Raw genomic sequence first — 20,937 nt, 5'->3', positions numbered from 1 at the left:
TCACAACAACCATTATCATTTGGACAAATTAGCCTTCTTGTGCAGTGTCGCTCTGATCTCCATGGAGACCCTTTCATGATGCTGTCGCCATGGTTTCTATTGTGCTGCCGCATCTGGACAAGCTTTTTTGTTCTTTTTTCCATCGTGGATATCAAACAGACGTACACCTTGTTTGAGATGAAAAGGACACGAGAGTTCCATGTTTCGGCGACAAACCAGGTCCTTTGCAGCGTCACTTAGATGCCATTAATCTCATAACATAAGATGCGGCGGACCCTCTGTTTGGGCCTACGCATCACAAGCTGTTTGGATCTGGGCTGTCAATCTGGTAGACAGGGTCCAGAATGAACTGGTTAGAGGTGGCCCATTATGAGGTGGATTAGCCCCTTCTTATCATGGCAACTGTTTAACTGTTATCCTCCCTTTTGTGGGACTAAGTCCAAATGTGTGGAGCGGGCACGGCAGTGAGGGGCTGGGGGGGTGTCACACTAGAACCCGCTGGCGTGGGGAGTTTTTTCACCCCCTCCGCCCAGAGTGCTGACAATGACACATTTTGCCGTACACAAAGTGCCAACTAGGGGATTTGATTGAGTGATGTGAAAGGGATATTTGATTGTATTGTTCATTTTGGGGCATTTGATTGAATTTGTGCATGTGAGGGGAAAAGCGTCAAGGTGAGAGGTTCTCCCACTTAAAAGCGCAGAGCAGCTGGTAGTGATGGCAGCACCCTCCTGAAGGAACATGTGCTTGAGACAGGACTCTCCACGGAAGCCTAACAAGCACTCCACTTCTTTGTCACCGTTATTTGAACTTTTAAGACATTTTGGAACAAGTGCAGGTTTTGGAAACCGAAGACTGATGTAGAAACTGGTCTTTCAACAGTGTCATCTGAGGAGTCAAAAATTTGATCTTATTCATACAACAAATTAGAAGCTTCAATTTTCTCTCACTATACTTTGCTGAAATTTGGGTTAATTTACAAAAATGTAGCAGTTAAATCTAAACAACTGTGGATCAGAGACCATTTGAAATGTTTAATGGGCCTGTTAAAATTGTGCACAAAAGAAAAGCTACTGCGTGCATTGTTGCGTCAATAAAGTACTGACCGGTATACTCGTTTTCTGAAGATGACGAAGGTGATGGTGCATCTTTTGAAGATGACAAAGATGGTCTGATATTCCCAACATGCACTTAAATAAGCTGCTGGAAATATTTAGACCACAAACGTGTTTTTTTTTTTTTTATTCGACTCACAGTACATTCTACAGATGCACACATGTTACATCACCTTAATACAACAGAGTCTTGGAATACATCCTGTTAAAAATTAATTGGTCCTAAAAATATAAAGGAACAAAATTTAATGTCACCAAAACTGTACATTATGAAAAAGTCACGTAACACCACATTTGGTTTTCTGGTCCTTTTTTTTTTTTTCTCCATAATTTTGAATAGGAATAATATGTATTTTCTACAAGCTGATCCAAGGTCAGTGTAAGAAACAAGTTTAAATAAAAACTGGACTGCGGTGTGGTCCCGCCGCAGTCCCATAATAGTGCCCCATGGAACGCTGACTCGTGGACAGCACATAATGTGATGCAAAACGATGTAACCAGGCGGGAATGTAGCCAGTGCTTCGGAGCTCTTCTGCATTTCTATTCTGTACAATCTTAATATGACCAAAATTGGATGTTTGCACGTTTTCAGACAAATACTCAAGTCAGGCGCATTTTAAACACACCTGTCATCTTGGCTCAAGAGCAAGCGTTCAGCATGGGTTGCCCCTACAACAGATCCTTAAAGCACAAACTAGTGCAAGTAGCACATTTCTATACACTCTGTGTACAGCCTGCTGTGTCACTCAAGAGTGGAATCCACACGCACTGCCCACCATCACAAGTCCACCAGTGTCTTTCACACAGAAGCAGCGTGAACGTACGTGCGTGCGCGGCTAAGTAGCGCTTGCACAAATTGTACTCATGGTTTGTTTTCGATCAACTGGCCTTTTTCATATCATCATCTAGACAAGTCTATGAGTACATCTGTACATGTTAACTACACACTATTGCTATTAAATAATCCCAGCTATTGTCATCTTTATATATATATATATATATATATTTATATATAGAATATATAATAAAAATATATTGAGGGGAAAAAAAAACTAGGCATAAACCACGTTACAATTTGAACAGGTACAAAACGGCCTGGCTTTTTTTTTAACGGGTGTTATGAAGCAGGTCCAGTTTGCAGTCGCTCGGATGGAAAAATGCAATGAAAAAGGGAAATCCATATTAAGCGTCTTTGTCCTAGAGGGGAGACTGACCCAAAGTCTTCCCCAAACTCGGACTTGTGAAAGAGAGTGGCGTGAGGACACACACAGGGGCTGAAGTGAGGGTGCTTGGGTATGAAATTCAAGTCAGATCAGTTGCAGGCCTTAATAAGAGCCCAGCCCAAAAAAAAAAAAAAAAAAAAAAACCTACCAAAAAATACCTTTACATGAGGAATACACATAGCTGGAGAAACCTGACAGTCTTAGTAGTAACACCTCTTGCAGGGTTGGTGACAGCACCAGCAGTCATCAGTTCCACCATTGGTGACAATCTTGCAGAGTTCTATTTCTCTTTGTTCGAGTAGAACTCTGCCCAGCGGCTCTCAAAGAAGCGCCGCATGGAATGTCCTGCCATCCCCACCTCAGAGGTGTCTTCGTTGAACAGCTCACAGTTGCTGAAGACCAGTTGAGCATCTGCCGCAAACTCTTCACAGCTGCAGTACCTGGGTAGCAGACGTGGAGTTGCATCTGATGATTTTCCAGTTCTGTAGTGTTTATTCACATCGCTCAGTTTGCGCAGGCTTACCCTCCCTGCAGCAGTCTTTCTCTCATGGTAAGGAAGTCCATAGGATTCTTGACAATGCGACGGTAGCCTGGCACCAGGCGGGGGTTAACGGGCTCGAGGAACGGCCAAGCATCGGCGTGAGCCTCCATTTCCATAAGGATGATCCTACACCACCCCAACAAAAAAAAAAGGGGGATTAATATCAATTTACTATCAAACACAATTGAAGAATGAAGGCGGGACACACTCGCAGAATGTGAGGTCCGGCTGGTTACGCGTTGTCATGCGGCGCCGCTTGGCCGCCCCGCTTTCTCCTGAATGCCGCGAAGTCGAAGAGGTCGCCCCCGATGCGTTCGTCGATGCCTCCTTGTGCCGCGTTGCCATACCCGAGGTCCGCCGCGTTGTCGTATCGTCATCTGAACTGTTTTCTTCATAACGCTTCTTTTTCATCCTGGTCCGCTTTTTTGAGTGTGGTGATGCACTTTCCTCCTGAGGCACGAAGCAAACAACCATGCTGATGCGTGAAGAAAGAACCATTTGCTCGTCTCAAGCTGCTCCTCGGTCGGGTTCTGACCTTGGCAACACAAGTTGGACAAAACCAGTCTCCCTCGGGCACCTGGGCGATCTTGGGCCTCAGGCAGTACATGTGGCAGCCTCGATCACAGCCGTCACACAGCAACAGGCAGTCGTCATTGTCACCTTTCCTACAGATCTGGCATGTCTGGAGTCAAGAGTGACGGTCAAAATGGAAAGTTAGAAAAACAATTTGAGCTGAGAGTAGGGTTGGGCATGTAGGTGGCATGTTTATAAGGCTTATATATTAATTATTATTGTCCATCGAGACCAAATTTTCTGCGTTGATTTGCCAACTCATTTTGGGGCTAGGTGACGGAAAAATGAAGCTTCAAATTTGTTTCATGACATTTGTATTTTTTGACACCTCTAGTTTGGTTAAAGAAGTTCAAAAAACGCCTGCCCACTTGTGAGTAAAGTTTGTCAATTTTCTTACCACTTTAGTCACAGATCTCTCCCAGGCAATAGCTTTCTCTAGCTGCAGCAAACACAGGCACAACTGAGGTGCACTGCGGCAGCGATCCAGGGCCTGCCGCCACGTTCTGAGTCTGGATGTGATCTCACTTTCCAAACTAGGACAGAAGAAAAAATAAAGAGCAAAAAGAAAGATTCGGTATTACGCGCATACACAGGGGGGGGGGGGGGGGGTTAGGGTTAGGGTTAGGGGGGGGGGGACGCAATCTCGCCTTCCTACCTAATGACATCCATAGGTTGTTCTTCTCCTGGCGTCGGAGTGAGAGGAGCGAGGCGCATCACCTCAGATGGGTTCCAGAGAGGTTCCTTCAGGTAGCGTCTCTCAATGTTACGCTCAAGATTGGCAAGGCGTAGCACGGCCAAGTCGATCGGATGAGTGGCGATGCGAGGCAGGCCAGACCACTCCTTCTTGGTTCGGACGATCCAGTCATCACGTGGGTCGGTGTCGTGTTCATAGTACTGGAGGTCAGTACGGGTGGAGTCCCGCTCTGGGATCGTGTAGGGCTTAAAAGGAAACGAGTAATTGGGAGGTTAAGCATAAATAGTGCGCCGCTGCATAATAGTCTGGTTTGATGACTACCTGAAATTCTACAGCTGGTGCTTCTGTGCTAGATTCCGTGTCGTTGACTATACTCTGAGGAGGGGGGGCCTTAAAGAAGAAAAAAAAGGAGAAAAGCATTTTAAATGTGTTGCTCTAACGTCTTTATGTTCCTTTCAAGATGATCATTTGTTGCGGCAGTTTCTCACCTTCAGGTGAAGGTCAGCACCAATGACTCGCTGCTCCAGGTCCTCCACCCACCGTAGGGCACTGTTGTCTGTCTCCATTGCTTTGTCCTGTACTTGCCAGGGTTGCTGCAAAGCCTCTAGCAGCACCTCCTTCTTCTCCTCCTTTATTTCAAACATTGGATCTGGAGGGAGAGATCATTTAAAATTCAAGATTCAATCGGTTCAACTTGAAGTGTCTCCATTCCTGCTTACCCCTGATGCCTCTGGTGCACATTTCCGTTAAACTCTCCATGTGTTTGGCTAGGTGTTTATGGAGCACTTTTTCTCTGATGCCTCGTGGATGGAGAGCCTGTAGTGTGCTAAACAGCTCGTCTTGATCCTTGATCCACCACCAGCCACGCACCATTGCTGCAAGGATGATTAAACAGTAAATCATGAGTTGAATTCATATCATCAACAATATATTGCAGTGGCATTAAACACGTGTTTTGCTTACATGCTGGTATGGGCTTCACTACCAACTGTATAAAGTACTGCTGCTCAAGCTCTTGGAAAGCAGAAACGGGAGGGCGCCCGCTGCGTTTGGCCGCCGCTCCACGCGGGCCCCTCCGAGCGGGGCTACTGCCTCGACTGCCCCTCCTTCGCCTGCGGCCCGGCCTGGCGCGGGTGGTCGGAGTTCGTGGTGCAGGGGGGGTTTGAGCAGAAGGAAGGGGAGCAGGCGGTGGAGGCGAACAATCAGGAATGGAGGGCATTTGTGTGAGAGAGGGAACTTCCTCTGGTGCCGCCGGGGTATCTGGGTGAGTAGGTGCTTCGCCAATGGATGCCGTGATTGCGTCCGACTGAGGTGTTGAGAGAAAATGCAAATACAAGTCATTGTTACTTGACGCATTATTAGATGTTCTCTATGTTTTGGTCAAAACAGCATCCAACCTGTATTAGTGGAGCATCAAGTTTGGGCGGTGTACTTGGCACCTGAGGCTCACTCAGAGCATTTTCGTCACTTGGTTGTTTGAACGACTGGCTCTGATCTGCCTCAATCTTCACGCTCTCCTCTGGTTGACTGCCCTCTGGAGGCTCTGCTGTGTAGGCGTCGCTGGGTAGCGCATGCCCCGACTGGCTGAGCCAACTGAGAAAAGCAGACTGCGAGAGGTCTTGAGTACACGTGGTGACCAGAGACGCCGGCCCATCTTCTTCCACCAATTTGACGCTATTTCGGCGCTGGCGCCGAATCTTTGCCGTGCGGAGGTGGAGCTCCACTTCAGGTTTGATTTTTCGGGGCCGTCCTCGCCCTTTTTGGGTACTCATAAGGGACGCGGTACCAGGGAGCGAGTCTTCCTCTGCGGACATTGTTTGGGCTTGAGGGGTCTCGGGGGCTGGTGAGGAAGGTATGGCATGAGGTGGCGTCGTGGCCAAGGGCATCTCTTCAGTTTTCGGCTCCTTTTTGAGGAAAGTGACCGGCACCTCTGCTATAACGACATCCCCGGAGGCTGTGATGAAAGCACACAGAAAATATAGCAAAAATATCAATGATTATTCAAAGTCCATTTTCATAATTACATTACACTCATTCTGACTCACTCAGAAGCTCTTCAGGACCCTCGACCAGGACTCCTCCGAGGTGAGGGAGAGCCAGATATCTCCGCCTATAACGATCCTGGCCCAGCATTATCACTCGCATGGAATGTGACGACTGAAGCAACTTTTTCCGGAAGAACACTTGTCGCTGTAGAAGACCAATGAATGAGTCATTTCCCACGTGAGACTTTTAATAACTCGTCTGACAAGAATTGACCTTACCTTGGTTAGCTTATCTATCTGCCTTTCCAGGTCATGGACGCTGGCATTTGCAGGGCTTTCACTCTATAGACAAAAAAAATATAAAAATACCAAAAAGTGTAAAGTGCAGTAATAGTATTTGTAGTTTCAGCGCATACATACATCACTTAGTTTGGGCTCTTCTTTGCGAATACGTCGGTTGCTTCTCTCCACACTCTCTTCCAGAGATAGGTTCTCCTCTTCAGCCACTCGGGCACTGCGTCGTCTTTCCTCTAAGCAGAGTTGTTCTTCTGAGCGGCCAGTGCGACGCGCCAGTGCGGCCTTCAGCCTGCAAGAAGGAAATTATTCCACAACTGAGTATTATTCACGATCGTACGACATTATCTAAATCTGGAGTGTAGGATTGTGTGCCTTACTTGCGAAGTTTCCCCTCAATAATCCACTTGTTCTTCCTGTAGGTTGTCATGTTCTCTAGCGTGTTGTCAATGTCACTATGTAGATGAGAGAAACGTTTTAGTCAGGAACACCTTATTCAAACCAAACATGTTGAGAAGCTCTTCAAACCTTGTCACTACATTGCTACCGTTGAGCTCCTCCGCCACAAAACCGAGCACGGCTGCCTTGGTTTCGGGCGGCAGGGCGTGAAAGGATTTTGTCCTCAGCATGTTGCACACCTCTGTCTCATAGCCATGAGATTCCAGAAAGACGCGGAGTACCTCGGAAACCGTGCTGCGGGTCAGCTGGAGCTCAACCAGCTTATCTCCAAGGATCTTTACTGACTGATGGTTGAAAGTAAAAGGCAAAGCATTTAGGTTGAATTGCATTAGACACACACACACACAAATAAACTCAAGCAACATTACACACTTGATAATATGATGGCAGGCCGGGATCCCGGAGTGCAGCTTCCATGAGCTTTATTAACAGATCTTGAACCTCCCCCTGGCTTTCCCCCATGTCAAGCAGACCTTCCTGCAAGGTCGCAAGGCTGGGGATGTCCTTGGGTACGTCGAGGCCAATCAACTTTCCGTAACCATGAAGGAATTCTACCACAGCCAGGAGGTGGGCAAAGGCTGTACCTGAGAGAACCACGCCGGGGACGCGGGACAGCTCTGGCAGGGGCTACAAGAGGAAAGGCCATTATAAATCGCTCGTATCAGCAATCGGTGAGGGTTAAAGAGAAAAAACAAACAAAAAAAAAACAAAACTCACTTTGTGGTCAGTGAGACACATGTCTTCAGTGGGTTTCCTCAGCTCTTCTAAAATAAGCTGTTGCCTCTTGCGTTCCTCCAGCCGTTTCTGCGTCTGCACTCGCCTTTCAGCGGTTTTCTTGGCCGCAAGGGCGGCCCGAGCTGCTGCCTCTGCCTCGGCCTGCGCTTTGGCCAGAGCCTTGGCTTTACCGCGGGCACTCAGCACTCTCTTGCCTTGGGCTATTCTCTCTTCATCCGTCTGCTGGACGGGAGGCGGAACCTCAACTTTGACGGACCTTCGTCTACCGGGCTTTTTGGGCTCAATGACAGACTGGGGTGTAAGCTCAGTTGACTGAGGAGCTGCCAGATCTTGAGGTTCAGCCTTCACTTCCAAACTCTTGGTCTCTTCCTGTAACGGAAACAGCGGATAGCCAACAATGATGCAATGTCATTGCTAATCATTTTGAGCAGCATACCTTTGCTCTTTTTTTGTCCTCTCTTGTCTTTTTAATTTGTGCATCTTCCTTTCTTCTTATTCTGGCCTGAGTGATTCATACAAAATCAGAAAAACAACATCAGATCAAAACAACCCATCAAATGAATGACTAAGCACTTTTAAGCACAAACCTTCCTCTTCATCTTCTTCTTGATTTTTGTCATTCTCCCTTTTTCTTCTTCCGTGAGTGATTCTGCAATAGCAATATTAGTTTACTCCAAACATGAAAGCCATGTTCCCTGTGTCAAGATTGTAAAACCACAAAAGAACAAGCCATCATACCCAACATAGAACCCGCCTCCAGTCTAAACTCATTCACTCACCCTTATCCTCAAGTCTCTTCAACAGCTTGGCATCAACTTTGCTAAGGAAGTCAATCATCTTGGGTTTGGGGGGTCTACCTGGCCGGCGGGCCTGGCCTGCCTTCACGCCGCGAACCCTGCTTGGTTTCTCTTTGTCCGGGTTCGGCGGTCGGCCGCGCCTGCCAGTGATGGCCATGATCATAGAAGGAACCTCCTCGTTAGCCAAGGGAAACCACTTCGCACCCTGCACACATCATGAAGAAAGGAAAGAGTCATTGTCAGATGTTTTGCAATCTTGCACTTTGTAACCAAATACTGAATTTTCTAATTGAAGGCAAGGTATAAAGATGGAAAGTGAACAACCTCAGGACTTTCCCGTTCTTCATAAAAGTCTCCAACAGGCATACGCGGGCTGAAACTGAAGTGTTCTCTGGTGACAACGCCACCTTGGTGTTTCTTCAAGTACTGAGCGACACAAAAGGGCATGATCAATAGTCTTTCAATAACAATTCAAACTGTCAGAGGATGTTTGGAATGTGCAAAAATTACCTTAATAACTTCGGGGAACTGCTTCATTCTTCGGCCGCAAGGCGTGTAATACCAGGTTTCGCCTTTCATGCGATCATTCAACTTCCTCACACGAATCTCTCGCTTCCATCTATGAAGAGAGTTTTATCACATCATTGTCAAAGGCTTTTAAATGTTCCTTTGAGATGCAAAAAGTGGATATTTTCAATTGAATCAACTTTATCTAATGTGAATCTGCTCTTCATTTTTTATTTATAGCCCGAGTAAACAGGGACAAGCATATTACCCATGAAGAAGCGCAAACTGGACCTGCTGTTCAGTTGCAACCCTCCTCCTGATAGGTTCGCCTGTTCCCAAAACAAACACAAAGAGGGTCAATGTTAAAAATGGTGGTTTATCCAACCAAAACATTTTCTTACCTTTCCCTGCTGTAGCACTTTCCTCCTCATTGTCGTCAGCATCGCTGGCAGCTGCTCCAGCATCGTCTTTAGACGTGGTCGTGTCCTTTCCATCTTGCTCCTGTTTCTTCGTCCTTTTAAACGTCTTGGGCTTGTCAAAGGGCGAGCTCATGGCTGACGTGTTGGCAAGAACTGCGTCAATGGCGGCTGTGATGGAATCGATTTCCTCAGGTGGAGTCTGGCCACATTTTCCTTGGACCTGTTCTGCTCTAAGAGAAGCTTTTCTTTGTCTTTTCTTGGGCCCTTCCTCTTTGATGTCACCTTCTTCAGCATTGATCTTCTCCACTTTTGGTGTTCGACCACGGGGTTTTCTCTTGACCTCCTCAGGAGCTTGAAAAATAATCATGAAATGCAAATTGTGCAAAGATTTTAGAAGCAACATTATAGAACCAGCATAGTTTAGTTTATTGTTTAGCACATATTATTACAGCAATAACAACGAGGGAGACGAAGCCTAGGGCTTGTAGAGAGCTCCACTCCTATTATATATACACAACAAAGTGCTATATATAAAGACTGATTACCTGATTTACTGATCCATAAAGCTTTTGGCGACTGCGGTTTGTAAGATTTTCCCGCGTTTTTCAGGCGTCCTCCAGTGGCTGACAACACCTGATCTGTGACTGGCTGCAGCGGGTGTACAGCGAGTCTTTGTGCCGGGGTGCTGAAGGCAATGAAGTTCTCATCTCTCATCTTGAAGCTTGGGGGAGTCACGATCTCTACTGCTGTGGGTCTTTGACTGACTGCATCCGTGTCTGCTGCATGAAGACCTACGAGAGGCCAGCCTGCTTCAGTCCATGAACAAAGACATTGCATTATTTTCGAAGCACTATCGTGCAATTGTATAACTTCTGAAAGAAAACACAAGCCCCAAATTTCCTTTCTTGCTTAATAAATGAAAATCTATTTATACCTTGGTGACGTGGATGAGATGCCCCAAATGAAGTATTATTCATAGAGGACTCCAACATGGACTCCCCCGCTTCATGGGTGGAGTTCAGACTTGAATAGTCCACCGACAACCTGCCATCTCTCGTGGTCTCATAAATAGAAGATGGTTGCTCTTCTGTATGAGACGTGTCATTTCCAAGGTAAAAGCTGTTGCCAAAGCTGCTGGAGTCATGCAGGCGTGAGGTGCTGTTAGCGGAGGACTTATCTAAGAGGGAACTGCTATAGAGTCTTGACGGCGTGCTGCAAGCTGAGCTGTCACCATATTGGGAGGTGGTGAGGAAAGAGTGGTCAAAACTTGTTTCACAAGTCAGGGAGGAGCGTCTGGCACTGGGACGGTGAAGAAGCGTTGAAATTCTGCTTGGGGTTTGCTCTGCATTTGGCACATCACCAACGTTGCCTCTGGCCATTGGCCCCTTTTGTATATTGCTGGGCTGACGCTCAGTCAGTAAAGGCTGTTGTGGAAGATCAATTGATTTCTGAGGGTCGGAAGCTTTGTGCATCTTGACTTTGCCTGAATCAAGGTGAGGGAGACAGTCTTCTGCCATTGCGCCCATTCCCAGTACTAAGCCTTTCTCCTTGGTACTGTGACCTTGGTGCTCTGACAACAGAGGCAACTGATTTAAGACGCTGGCGGAAGATGGAGTGGAAAGATAATGCGCCGAATCAGAACTCGGAATCATTTCGGTAGATGTTGCGGGAGGCACGGATGCCAAGGCAAAAGGGAAAGAGACCGGTGCAACCCTGGAGCCCTGCGTGGGTTGTGGAGGTAGGGCAGTGAATGAGGGTCCCTCCTGGGCTGACTGGGAGGGTAAATTGAGCCCCACTGGTGGCGGTGACACAGAGGCAATGGATCGACCAGAGCCGACAGCTGGCGTCGCGTACAAGGAGTCATGCTGGGACATGGCTGCGTGTTTACTGCCGGCGGAAGAATTTCCATGTGATGGGAGCAACGTGCCAGCAGATGACCCTCCCGATGGTGACGTGATCGAAGAACAGACGCTACCTGATGCATCACATATTGATAGGTTTGAGTTTCCAGCAGACAACAGGGGGATCTTGGAGCCTTGAACCATTTGTTGAAGAGAGGAGATGGGTGTAGAACCAGCGCAAGATGATGTGGACACTATGGCAGGTGCTAAGACAGCTGTTTTCGGTCCAGAAACTGAGTGATGCAATTGAGACTCAGAGGAAGAAACCCAAGGATGTCCAGAAACACTCTCAGTCAAGCCCGGATGTGGACAAAACTTTGAATGTGTTACGGGAGAAGAGGAAGGAGGGGACCCTGCCAGCAGCTGTTTAGATCCAGGAAGTGCTATCTCGGTAGCAGGAGGGAAAGGAGGTGAGGAATGTCTGGGAGGAGGAACTGATGATGCCTTGGGTGGAGTAGATTTGACATCAGGGTAAGAACCAATAGTGGACAGAGAGGAAGCCATGGGAGATTCAACAGTCGACGCAGCAGACACCTTATTCAGAGACGTTGTTGCAGCAGATACGTTTCCAGTGAGTGTTGTGCGAGGAGGTGTGCTTGCTCCAGTCTCTCTGATGCCCTCTGGTAGTGGGGCAGTTGGCTTTTCAGATTTCTCATGGTGATCAACTGTATGTCTGACAGCTGCCTCCTCTGAGCAATTACCATCTGCGTTTGCTTCCTTGCCTTCCTCTCTAGTATGCACTACGGGAAAAACACCAGAATAAACAAATATAAATCAAATATTTTTTTGGGCTTGCATTGTTGACGCACGTGCACATCAAAATGAAAGCGATGTATACTTGACATTATAGTTTTGAATATAATTTAATAAAATATTTAACACCAACATTTTGACGTTCATGCAAACATGCGGGCGCGACGCGTGTGCACACATCTCATAGGTACATTATTGGTGGAAAATGTGTTGAAAATTTCTTCTGGTTTCTTATTTAGATCTTCCAAGAAATATATTTTTGACATCCACTGTGGTTGAGTCGAGCGCTCACCTTGCATGGAAGGAGATGTGTTGCTATCATGGGGGGGCTTTTCCCTGCTCATGAGAGATTTGTCATCCTCCACAGTCGATGACGATGACACTGCTCCTGAGGGTCCCCCCTCTGTGTCATGTGAGGGTGCAAAATTTTGCAACCTTGGACCCGCAGACTGTTTTGTGAGCTGGGGAGTTGGCAGAGCTGTGTGGTGCTGCTGGTAGTACGGCATCCCATTTGACATGACACCATATTGCTGCGGGAGGTGAAGGTGTGGCCGCAGGTGGGAATGGAGGTGATGCTGTGATGGAGGGGACTGACTCTCATACGTTCCATACGTGCTGCGGGAATTGTAAGCAACAGCCTGTGTGGAAGGGTTACTTCTGTTCCAGAACTGACTGCTGGTTGGGGGCATATTTGATGGGCCTGCCATTGGTGACTGCTGGGAGGTCTCTATATCTCCATTCACTTGGGCATATGGAGCCTGGAAGTGATGTTGTGACTGAGGTGGCACCATACTTGGTGCCGGATGCTTCTGGTGCAAACTATGCCCTGGTGAGGTGGCCATGGTTGGACTGTACTGAGGATGTCCTCCCCACAGGTAGTCCATGCCGCTCTGGTGATTGTTGGTGATATGTGGGTAAGGATTGGAAGGTGGTTGGGAAGCAGGTGCACTGGACCCGAGTACAGTAGTGATGCCATTCACATTCATTTCGCCATTCATATCTGTCAAGTACAGGACACATTTGCAGTCAAATTTTAGAATTGAATTTCACCATCCCCTCAATGGATACTCACTCTTTCCTTGCTGAGGAAAACTCATGGAGGAACCATTTGTATAAAGAGAATCCCCTGAGGAACGTTTTAGTCCTGAGTTTGCTGAGGAATGGGTGCCATAGTTGAAATGATTATTTGCCTCCATCTATTGAAACAAACAAACAAACAAACAAACAAACAAACAAACAAACGTTAACACACGAGAAGGAAGCAAAGCGCAACCATTGACACGTTTTTTTCATGAAATTACGAAACAAGCTTTTCAACAGACGCGCGTCAATTTTCCTCTACTGGTGTTATTTAATTGCATTCATGTTTGACGCGTATTTACTGCCTTACATAGTTGAAAAGTGACGCCTCTTGTCAGCACCATTTTGCTCCTAACAACAAGCGTCAAAATGTCGCAGCCAACTACGGCGAGGAACAGATGCCAGCGAGGCCCAGTCACACGCAACGCTAAAGCGGACTAAAGCCCACAAGAGATTCGTCATTTAGGCTGATGAGACGCCGCTAAACATGTACACAACCTCCGTGATAAACGCTAACGCAAGACCCGGCTTCGTCCGATTCATAACAAAGTGCTCAATCAATTCGACAACACTCACCCAAGAGGCCTGATTTATGTCCTTGGCACTAAAACGAAGCAATCCTCTAAATACTTCATTTCCTAATTCAACGAGGCCATTACGAGTACAGCGTTAGCTGAGCGCTAGCTTCATTCTCACGAGAACCATTCACAGCAGAGCGATGCTCATTTGTTTTCAGACGTGTTAAGAGTTCAAGCTGATAAGAAAACAGATAATGTGGTTCCATTCACACCGGGGACATATGCATTTCACAGTTTCAAGGTTACTGTGCTAAATCATCACAATGGAAACTAGCGAGTCAATGCTAGCCCCCCCTCCCCCCAAAAAGCTAACCGATAGCATCCTTTACGTTTAGTCACTCAATGCTTCCTTCGGTGTTAGCCAACAGCAACCCGGGTGCGGGTCTAGCGAATCCATAACCACGCTGGTTTGTATCCGCGATGACCGCCAGTAGTGTCTACTTATACAATTGTAAGCATACCACAGCGTGCATTTGGCCAGCAACTCGCCACTTAACAGCTGGGTGCGCGTTGCCTTTTGTTCGTCGGCTAACGTTAGCTAGCTGCCTGATGAAGTTACATTGTTTACGGTGAACGAACGCACACGGGCAATTTTCACAGAGCATCATCCTTCCTACGCTTTCCAAACTTGGATTGTTATCTCAATCAAAACTAGCAAACCTCACATGCCGCGGATCTCGAAGGCACAGGTGTCACTACCACACGTCGTAGCAGGAATAGCCGAGATGAATACCGAGATAAATAATAATAATAATAAACTCTTCCCTAACCTTTGGGGTTTAAATTAGCAAACATGGCTGGTATGGTCCTGTGCAGCCATGATTACGGAGTGATCAGCTACGTAAATTCTCCTCAATGATTGCAGACATCCGGTCAAATACGCCACTACTTCAAAGTAAATCGCCTTGTGACGTTTTTTTACAATAGTTATGTCGTTACTACCCTTTGCCACACTACATTTAACAGCAAATTATCAATAGATCGTTGTAAATTTGCACACAAAGAATGTGCGAATACGTATATTAAAGAAAGAAGTTAGATGATTGTCAATAATTGCAATTTTAGTTAGGACTTAACGGTTATAGCAGATATTGTAGTCACTTACATTTTGTAGTAGTTCAGCATGAAAATAGGAAATTGTGCTGTGTACGTGTTTCACTTGGTTGCAAACGATGAGAGAGGAAAAAAGCTTAGAGGAAGTGAGGAAGTTTATTTACACGCCAGCTAAAGAAACATGACCCCTTGTTTTGTTTTTTTAACATAAGAAACCCTGTCGGGCACACGTGAGCTGCATAACGACAACAGATGAAAGTGATGAAAGGGTCCACCAAAGAGAAGGTTTTCAAAGCATTGACGTCGGTAACCGGTGATGTAACTTCACGATCACCTCGGAATTTCCGGATTCACCAAGTTGTTTTATAAACCTTTGCACACCTAACTTGTTGCATCGCTGGTGATGTGTCAAAGTCAATTTATCCTGTGACGCATGGCGAAATTAATCATTTCACATTAAGCACAAGCTTATACGAGCCAACCAAAGTTTCCGGTTCCCCATCCCTTGTCAGTTGCGTCACAACCGTTCAATTGTTATGAGCAAGAGAGTATCTAAGCTTTCTTAAACAGTTTATTAGAAATATGTAGACAAAAAGAAATGAATGTCCACTGTAATGCAACATTATGTATCCCCCAACATTTTGATGCCAGTGCAAATAGAATTTGGTCATTACACATCACTGCATCTCTCCAACAAGGTTTTGTTTTTGAGACAGAGCGAGGGTGTGTGAGGGTGTGTGTGTGTGTGTGTGTGTGTGTGTCAGAGAGATGATACTGAAGCACAACCAAGCTTCAAGCCTGCGTCTGCAAATGATTTCAACTCGATCCTGTAGGCTGGGTGTATGTTAGTAATTTGGAGAGAGGACCAGTAAAATATTCAAATGGGGTGGATTGCATTTACAATATTCAATTAGATACTCATTGGACAGATTAATGAAACATGTTTGCCATGACTTTATATGAACAAGGAGTAAAGGGGAAACATGTAAGCAGGAAAGTGAAGTTACAGAAACAAAAGACCGGCTTCCTGGTCATCTAATTCACAGCACATGGAAGGCTTACGGGGACCCCTATTTTTTTTTCCTTTCTTTACCAAATGAAACTACACTATTTACCTAACTTAAACCACAACATTTCACAGAGATTTTACTGATCATAATCCACAATTCTGTTATAGTCAATTTGATCAACACATATTGCTCAATTGAGGACATGCTTTTCCATCCATGAAGGTGTGCTTGGTTGGTCATATAACAGTAAAGCAAGATACCTGACGTGCAGTACAGCAAATGGAAGTGGAGATACCTGCTCTGTACATTACCATGCATGTCGACCTTCACAGGAGCGGATAGCAGAGGCTATATGCATTTAATTATGGCTGACAATAATATGTTAGTTTTTTTTCCACTGCCTTTAAAAAAGTGTAAAAGTGTCGATTTCATTTGCTTCCGTTGTCTGCTGATCTTCTGTTCCTTTCCTTCCAGATTATCGGACTCTCTATTCCAAATCTGGCATTTCTGAAAGTAGGAAGAAACACAATTAAACTTTGCATCTCACAAGCTTCCATCAGTAAGTGAGAACGGAAAGGTCGTCTTACTTTCGTCATCGCTGTCTGCATCCTGGCAAAAGATAAAAAAATAATAATGTAAAACGTCTAATAGAAACTGATCTCATGGAAGAAGATGGTTAAAAACTGAATCTTACGTCGTCACCATCTAGATCAGGTTGGAAATCATCACCTCCCATGTTATTCATCATCTGGAACATAAAAGTGGAAAAAGTTGAAAACAAAACTGAAAATGTCTTCACCTCTACCTTGCTATGTTGACATCTTCACAAAGCAGAAGATCTACATTTTACCACATAAGGAATCTTGTCTAATTAGTTTGTCTTCACCTTTCGGTTTCACACATTACAGAAGAAGCTTAGAAATACACTGGAGAGACATGCAAAGCCCTTCTACTCAGGCGCCACCTAGTGGCACTTTTAGAATGCTGTCTCGCCTATTGTACAGGATTGCCTGCATTGGGGCAGGCAGAGTTGAAGCTAATCATCACACTTGGACAACCCATCACTGGTGATGGCAACACATGGACACAAAATGCAAGCAGTCAATTTGTCCATCCATTTGTCCGCAATTATGATGATGGTTCAAGGTGTTTTCTGTTAAATTAACAGATTTTCCAGGATATTTGGCTCTAGTGTGCTGGACTGGGAGTTTTACTGCACGCACGCACGTACGCACACACACACAAAAGCATAATGTACAGTTTGCGTGCTTACATCTGAGAATTGATCAAAGTTGCCCATCTCCTCATCTGAGTCGTCCTCCCACTCTTTCCAGTTGTTAAAGTCAACAGTGAGCCACCTCTGTTGTGGAGACACAAAGGCATGGAACCTGTCTGTCATGTACGTTTCAATCGGACGGCAGATTGACAAGACAACCAACCTGAGGCTTGTCTTTGGTAAGCCTTGGCCATGACTTGCCCACCTCTGCTTTCCGCAATTGGCACAACACAGATCTATCTGTGCGTTTGTGATTGGATTCCTGCATTTAAGGAGGACAGTGATGGTGAGAGGTTAAAAAGAAAAGGTCAATTTTGGTATCATTTTGCTCGTATCCTGACAATACTTACCTTTTGATCGATAGCGTCAAAGAGTTCTATTTCATTTTCATGTTTGACATTGTCAGTTCCTCCAACACAACTGTGGGGAAAACAGACAATTACAGGGGACAGCTTCACTTTGCCTATGATTAATGATGGGAAAACAAAACTTTGAATTTGCTTCATGAACCAGTTGGGGTTTTTATCGTTGCGGGAATTCTCTGTTCAACACTGAGCTGGAATTACCCTGACTTGATATTTCTTAACACAATTTATTTAACCCAACAGTGCTAAAGTACAGCTGGTTTGGGAAGCAAATTAGAAGCTTCAATTTTCCATCACTACTTATCATTGAAGTTACTAGTTTCGTGCATTTAAACGACCAATGTTAACTTCAGCCCACCTAAGATTAAGAGTATATAAAGACTGTATTTGGATTGCTCAAAACCATCAAGACAGTTGAAAAACAAAACCTTCAAAACCACAATAGCGGACACAGTCCAGTCGTCCACAATGATTGTGATATGTACATACCTGAAAACACATTTGGTTTTATCAAAAATGACCTTTACATCTTTGCTGTCCACTACACAAAACTCTATAAAAACAGAGTCCCTCTTATCGTACCATTTGGCACTTGCTGGATGCCTGCAAAGAAACAGCAATCAGAACATTTAATTATTAACATTTTTCTTATTAATGCATTACACTGCACACAGTTCAGGTGTAACAGTCTTCCATGGGAGGGTCAGTATCCGGTGACTGCTAGCAGAGTCAAATTACTGTGGACCTCGGTATCAAGACATTTGCTAATCAAACTAAAAATGCACATTTGGGGTAAAGGTATTAAAGACGACAAAAAGCTCCTGAAGTGTTGAAAATTCTGAAACGCTGGTTGGTGAATGCCACTTTGCTCTACAGTGCAATCAACTCGTGCCTCCGTGAGCCAAATCATTTACAATGTAAATATATACGGTGTATTCAATAATTAAAAAAAAAAACGTGAATAAACTCCACATTTTCTATAACATTAGTCCGCGTAAAAGCTTAACAACGCCGTAGCCCTAACTTCGCCACAAACGTGATCCTCATTGGAACCGGCCGGCTCGAATGTCGTTGAATGAATTGTGTGTGCTAGCCGAGCTAACAGTAGACTTAGTTGAGCCATGCGGTGCACCTGACATACGCCGGAACGTCATACAAAAGTAGTCGCCTTCCCAACGAAACCTCACAAAAGCAAGTGAACGATAGTGGCCATAGTATATAAAAGACTGGTCTGAAATTGAGAGTTAGCTAGTTTATGCTAACTCACAGTTCACCGAGGTAAAGGCCAGCCAGCCTCCCGCCATTACCGCAGCATGTTGTCGGGCGGCTAACGTTAGCCGGCTACACGAGCAATATTTCCACTTTTCAGCCTGAGCCTCGAACGTGTGTTGCACAACTTACATCTCTTGACGTGAGGTCATTATCTTTTTTGGAGAGAGAAGTCTTGTGTGAAGAGCGCTTATTTCCTGCGGAGTGAAGAAACGCTTGCCACACACGGCAGCCAGTGAGTGAAACTAGCGCGTAGGTTAGTTACGCAGTGTAGGTTTGAGAATAGCAAAGGAGGGAGGCGCACGTCGGCCCTACTCGACCTTTCTAGAGCTTTCAGCCACAGCTGCGGCGGGGGATGACTGTCGAGGTGGCAGAGCTCGATTTTTATAAATATATATATTTTTTTGTCCTATACCCCCTAGGAAAAAAATACGCGGCCCAAAATCTTTTCTGTGTTTTTAGTCATGAATGCTTTTTTTTTTTTAACTTCAATCAATAAATACCTCACCAATCCAACTATTGTATTTGGATTGTTGGACACCTCATCATGGACAAAGTGTTTTTGCAGTGAAAAAAAATCTATAAAAGTAGACAACAAAAAATAAGCAAGTACCAATCAACCCCCATACCCCTAAAATAAAAAACAGGCTAAAACATGGCTGTCAATCAATCTCTTTATTTTCCCCAAAAATACAAGTCACAGAGACCAATGTCACTTTTTAAGGTATTTATGTGTATTTTCTTAGCTGCACAAGCCAAATTCTTACAAATGGCTCTCAGTGTGATGCAGTGACGTTGAAAACCTTGAGAATTACAGTAAAAAAATGTTAAATTAGTGGTGAGGTGTGTTTTATTTATGTGGCGTTACAAAATATTTTTTAAACTTTGAAGGGAACAATAAAGGGAAATCAGGTAGAAACATCTCTGCATACGTCTAAGTATAAGTCACACCAGCCATAAAATGCACAATAAAGTGAAAAAAAAAAACATATATATCGCACCGGAGTATAAATCGCACTTTTGGGGCAAATTTATTTGTCATAATCCAACACCAAAAACAGACATGAACCAGCAACAACAGGCTAAAGGATACGGTATGCTAACGTGACATATACACAAACGAGGAGCTGAGAACAGGCCTGACGTACATTCAGAGTTATTCAAGTATTACAGAAATAACACGTTTATCAAACCATCTGTGTCACTCCAATTCTAAAAATCCATCGATTGTGCTTTATGTAAACAATGCCGCGTATGCGCCGCATATGCTGACGTCGGACCTGTTGTAATCCTCTGTCTTTTATGTAAACAACCGCCGCGCGGCACGGGTGACGGTCACTTGCAGTTCCAATGACAGTAATCCCTTGCTACATCGCGGTTCATTTATCGGGGTTTCACTACATCACGGGTTTTTGAATTTTGTGAAAAAAAATAACATAAGTCGCTCCTGAGTATAAATCGCCCCCCCCCCCCACCAAAATTATGACAAAAAACGCGATTTATAGTCAGAAAATTACGGTACATAGAAACAATCAACAAACAATCAACAAAAAAGGGGTTTATTGTCATGGTACCTGTGTGAACTTCAAACTAACTAGATATATGATATATAATTTTCTATTTCACAATGTTTTATCTAACTTAACCTCAACTTGAAACTTTTTTCACTTTCTTGCTTTCATCTTCGCCCTCTTCACTTCCACTCAATCCACTTTTTTATTTTCTTCACTTTCCTCCTGACCATCACTCAACCGCTTTGCAGATATTTCAAAGGCATTCCATCTCTTCCAGGGTAGGGCTGCGACGTTTCGAGATGTTGATCCCCATGGATGGCATGTCCGCTTTGAGGGCTTTCTTCTGCCTTATCATCAAAATTGTTGACATGTTCCGTCCATAATGTTTTGCAAGATCACTCACACGCAAATTAACTAAATCCATCCATTTTCTAAACTACCTTATCCTCACGACAGTTCCTCTCTTTGTGGTATATGTTGACTTGTGACTTCACCATTGTGTGGACACTGGCACACCTTCAGGAATTTCTCATCAACTGTTATTGCAATGAAATGGACTTCGTTTTCCCTCGCATGGACATGGGTCACTGGGCACGTCATGTACATTTAATAGCTTTTTATATAATAATAAAAAAAAAAGGCATTTTCTGCTTTCTGTAAACTCACGTGTCATGAGCTCAGTTAACAACCAGACCAATCACTGTTCAGCTTAAGACTGACCAAACCCAGAAAACAGGTTTGCCCTAACAGTTGTTTACTAGCACTTAAACACCGTGATGTCATTTTTAGTCAACTG

At 44.8% G+C, this 20,937-nt stretch overlaps 2 protein-coding genes across 11 annotated transcripts; both read right to left on the bottom strand.

The window, feature by feature from the left end:
- Positions 1-563: 563 nt before the first annotated feature.
- Positions 564-14,564, bottom strand: baz2a (bromodomain adjacent to zinc finger domain, 2A). 10 transcript variants are annotated; one of them, XM_085911525.1, is made up of 31 exons: positions 14,116-14,277; positions 13,069-13,192; positions 12,289-12,996; positions 11,778-11,983; positions 10,277-11,687; positions 9,888-10,151; positions 9,325-9,693; positions 9,192-9,252; positions 8,927-9,035; positions 8,741-8,842; positions 8,399-8,621; positions 8,207-8,268; positions 8,056-8,121; positions 7,602-7,988; positions 7,257-7,511; positions 6,954-7,168; positions 6,806-6,880; positions 6,552-6,717; positions 6,411-6,473; positions 6,192-6,336; positions 5,544-6,100; positions 5,110-5,452; positions 4,866-5,021; positions 4,635-4,795; positions 4,468-4,536; positions 4,108-4,391; positions 3,850-3,985; positions 3,415-3,561; positions 3,088-3,329; positions 2,862-3,005; positions 564-2,778 (listed from the first exon to the last, which is right to left on the bottom strand). In XM_085911525.1, the coding sequence occupies exons 1-31, from the start codon at positions 14,260-14,262 to the stop codon at positions 2,619-2,621; spliced, it is 7,557 nt and encodes a 2,518-aa protein (XP_085767651.1). In that variant the 5' UTR covers positions 14,263-14,277; the 3' UTR covers positions 564-2,618. The 10 variants fall into 10 exon arrangements, with proteins under 10 accessions (XP_085767651.1, XP_085767660.1, XP_085767689.1 ...); XM_085911534.1 differs by lacking the exon at positions 14,116-14,277 and adding an exon at positions 14,320-14,518 and having other exon boundaries at positions 10,277-11,983; XM_085911563.1 differs by lacking the exon at positions 14,116-14,277 and adding an exon at positions 14,315-14,344 and having other exon boundaries at positions 10,277-11,983.
- A 1,073-nt stretch (positions 14,565-15,637) lies between these two features.
- Positions 15,638-18,949, bottom strand: LOC147061586 (prostaglandin E synthase 3-like). The gene is made up of 8 exons (XM_085921080.1): positions 18,760-18,949; positions 17,848-17,961; positions 17,344-17,413; positions 17,157-17,255; positions 16,991-17,077; positions 16,412-16,465; positions 16,305-16,326; positions 15,638-16,224 (listed from the first exon to the last, which is right to left on the bottom strand). Exons 1-8 carry the CDS (start codon positions 18,777-18,779, stop codon positions 16,205-16,207), a joined length of 486 nt encoding a protein of 161 aa, XP_085777206.1. The 5' UTR covers positions 18,780-18,949; the 3' UTR covers positions 15,638-16,204.
- Between the last annotated feature and the right edge of the window lie 1,988 nt (positions 18,950-20,937).

Source organism: Syngnathus leptorhynchus, chromosome 1, assembly GCF_054491065.1.
Source record: "Syngnathus leptorhynchus isolate UIUO chromosome 1, UIUO_Slep, whole genome shotgun sequence".
In the NCBI taxonomy this organism is placed as follows: Eukaryota; Metazoa; Chordata; class Actinopteri; order Syngnathiformes; family Syngnathidae; genus Syngnathus; species Syngnathus leptorhynchus.
The sequence above is the reverse complement of the archived record's forward strand: the minus strand, read 5'-3'. Positions and strand labels throughout refer to the sequence as shown.